Source organism: Montipora foliosa, chromosome 1, assembly GCF_036669935.1.
Source record: "Montipora foliosa isolate CH-2021 chromosome 1, ASM3666993v2, whole genome shotgun sequence".
Classification (NCBI taxonomy): domain Eukaryota; kingdom Metazoa; phylum Cnidaria; class Anthozoa; order Scleractinia; family Acroporidae; genus Montipora; species Montipora foliosa.
The window spans coordinates 5,684,836-5,687,335 of NC_090869.1; the positions used below are offsets into that span (position 1 = coordinate 5,684,836).

The window sequence follows — 2,500 nt, forward strand, 5'->3', positions numbered from 1 at the left end:
GACAAATAATAATATTAAATTGCAAGTTTTTTTTATATTGATCCTTCCAGTAGTATATAATTATTTTTTTCCAATGGACTTAAAAAAGACAAAACCAGTTGACTTCTGTATCAATTATAGGGATTCAAGTTTGCCTTTGTGCTATTCTAAACACTGCAACTTTCTGATGAAAACCACTTCTTAAAAATAAACTGGATAAGGAAGTGGCTAAGTAACATTCAGGTTTTGGAGAAAACCAGTTTCTAACTCCTTAACTCTTCCCCACCTGCAAGTAATCTTGACTTATAGATTTTACTCAGGCCAACACAAGATGATAGTACTAGCAACTTTATTCATTCAACTCAATGAAAGGGAAGGATACCAGAGGTTATACCTATCGAGGGTATCTGCCCGCAACCATGTTTAGTTGACAGAAAGTCAGTTTTGATGAGGAAAAATCAGAGTTCCCAGAGAAAAACCCTCAGAGTGAGATTGAGATCAACTGTAACTCAGCCCACTGACAACCTCATGGCCGACACCAGGGTTGAACCTGGGTCAAAAAGGCAGGTGCAGTTGATGACCACTAAGCCATCGATCCTGATTTGCCGATTGGGGGCGCTTTACGTGTGAATGGGTTAAAAATGGTTATCACTGTAAATTTATGGAAATAACAATGATTTTAACCTGTGGGAAAGACAGCATGTCACGAGAAGAAATAGCATTTTAATCCTCTGCTACCTAAGAGGGCAACTTATAGATTTTTCTCTGTGTAACACCAGATGATTTTCCTCAGGTCATTGGGGAATCCCATAGCAGTGAAAATGTTAACAACATCAATGTCTAAATCAAAATAATTTCTTGTCCGCTTTAACCCTCCCTCCTATTAGGGACAAATAAAGATTTTACTTTGTGTGACGCCAGTTACTTGTCAATGGGGAATTTCTACAGGACAAAAATGGATTAGAAAGCTCATTCTTTAATGACAAAACTCATTGTGATGCACCTTGCTGTGCGTACATTTAACCCTCTGACACCTCAAATGCCCTAGGATGCCCCCAGATGATGAGTAAAATCATCTGGCATTAGACAGAGTAAAATCTTTTAAGTCTCACTCCCGGGGGTCAATGGGTTAAGTTGGAACTCTTTATCACAATGTTATTCAGCTTTCAGTGCTGTTTATGGTGGAAATCTAACTAGACTCCCAGAGTAACTTAATTGCTCTAAGACTTGGGTTTACTAAAATCATGTGACTGGCCTTAATTAATTAAGAAACACATACTCAAAGGCGACTTGGCAGCTGGGAGCACATAAACACCCGGCAGCCTTTGAATTCGCAGCTGGTTACTGTCAAGATAAAGAAAGAAAATAATAATTACAAGAAATACAAATTTTGCAAGCCAGGGTCAAGAATAATAAACCATACATGCAAACAGTAATTCTGCACAAATTTATAGCGAGCAGACAAAGACATTTTAACCTCAACACATTATGTTTCCACAATTACTATATAGCCAAATTAAGGTCGTGAGTGATGTGAAAACCAAGGATGAACAATCAATGGAAACAGACCATTGAATGAATCAATGATGATCAATCTATTGTAAAGTTATGTGCATTGATAATCCATTGTCAAAAAAATTGGTGATGGTTGCTCAAAAACTGCTCTGCAACTGCTAGCAATAAATGAGGAAACCAGTTATCTAAAAAATTATTATTAGTCATCGTTAATATACATAATTGGTATGGATTGATATCAATTGTTGTTGAATTAATAGCAAGCATATACTAAGCTCTCTTTGTAAAGGGCCAGCCACTTATTTGCAGGTGCCTATCATGTATTGTGAAGTCTGGTCCTTTAAATAATGCTACAAGAAAGGCAGGCGCGACTGTTTCTGTAGAACTGTACAAAATAAAGGGAAGTGGGAATTAATTAAGAATACATACGAATTTATGCATTGTTCAATTTAAATTAAATGAAACACACCCCACTTTTTGTACCGAATTAAACAGATCAAAACAATAATTAACGACTTACTATTCGGCCATTAATGTGTACTCGAGAAAATAAGGTCCATACGCTCTGACTTGCGACGGATTAGTGCCAGGAGATCTCTGTCTTGCAACTGAAAGATTCATGGACTTTTCCTCTTCCGGAGATGGAACAGGCGGTAGAGACTTTCTCTTATTTCTTGGCGAGCTCTCATCACCATTACTTTGTGACTGCATTCCGTTGTCCATTCCGTTGTATTTCGAGCCAGGTGGTTGTTTCGATTGTGACTTACCACTTTGAGTTTCATCTAGATCGCCAAGAAAGAGCTGAGAGAGAAAACATGTATAGATTTTTTCAGATCGAAGTTCAATGCAAGAACCGGCAGGAGATGGCAAACCAACGGCAATTTATATATTTTTCGCGCAAATAGTAGTTGAAACGTTGTTTTAATGGTAAATGATATTAATTTCACGCAATTGACAGTAATCAGGTGTTTTTCTCCTGATTTGAAGCTGGGTTTAAATTCAGAGC

The 2,500-nt window shown here is 37.4% G+C and overlaps 1 protein-coding gene across 1 annotated transcript in view; it reads right to left on the reverse strand.

Annotated features, from left to right (window-relative positions):
* The window catches only part of LOC138007505 (protein AKTIP homolog), a 13,222-nt gene that overhangs the window by 10,380 nt on the left and 342 nt on the right, over window positions 1-2,500 (reverse strand). Inside the window, exons 2-3 of the mRNA XM_068854501.1 lie at window positions 2,015-2,295; window positions 1,259-1,323 (exon numbers count right to left, since the gene is read on the reverse strand). Of these exons, the coding sequence (XP_068710602.1) occupies window positions 1,259-1,323; window positions 2,015-2,295 (346 nt within the window). The remainder of the gene's footprint in view (window positions 1-1,258; window positions 1,324-2,014; window positions 2,296-2,500) is intronic.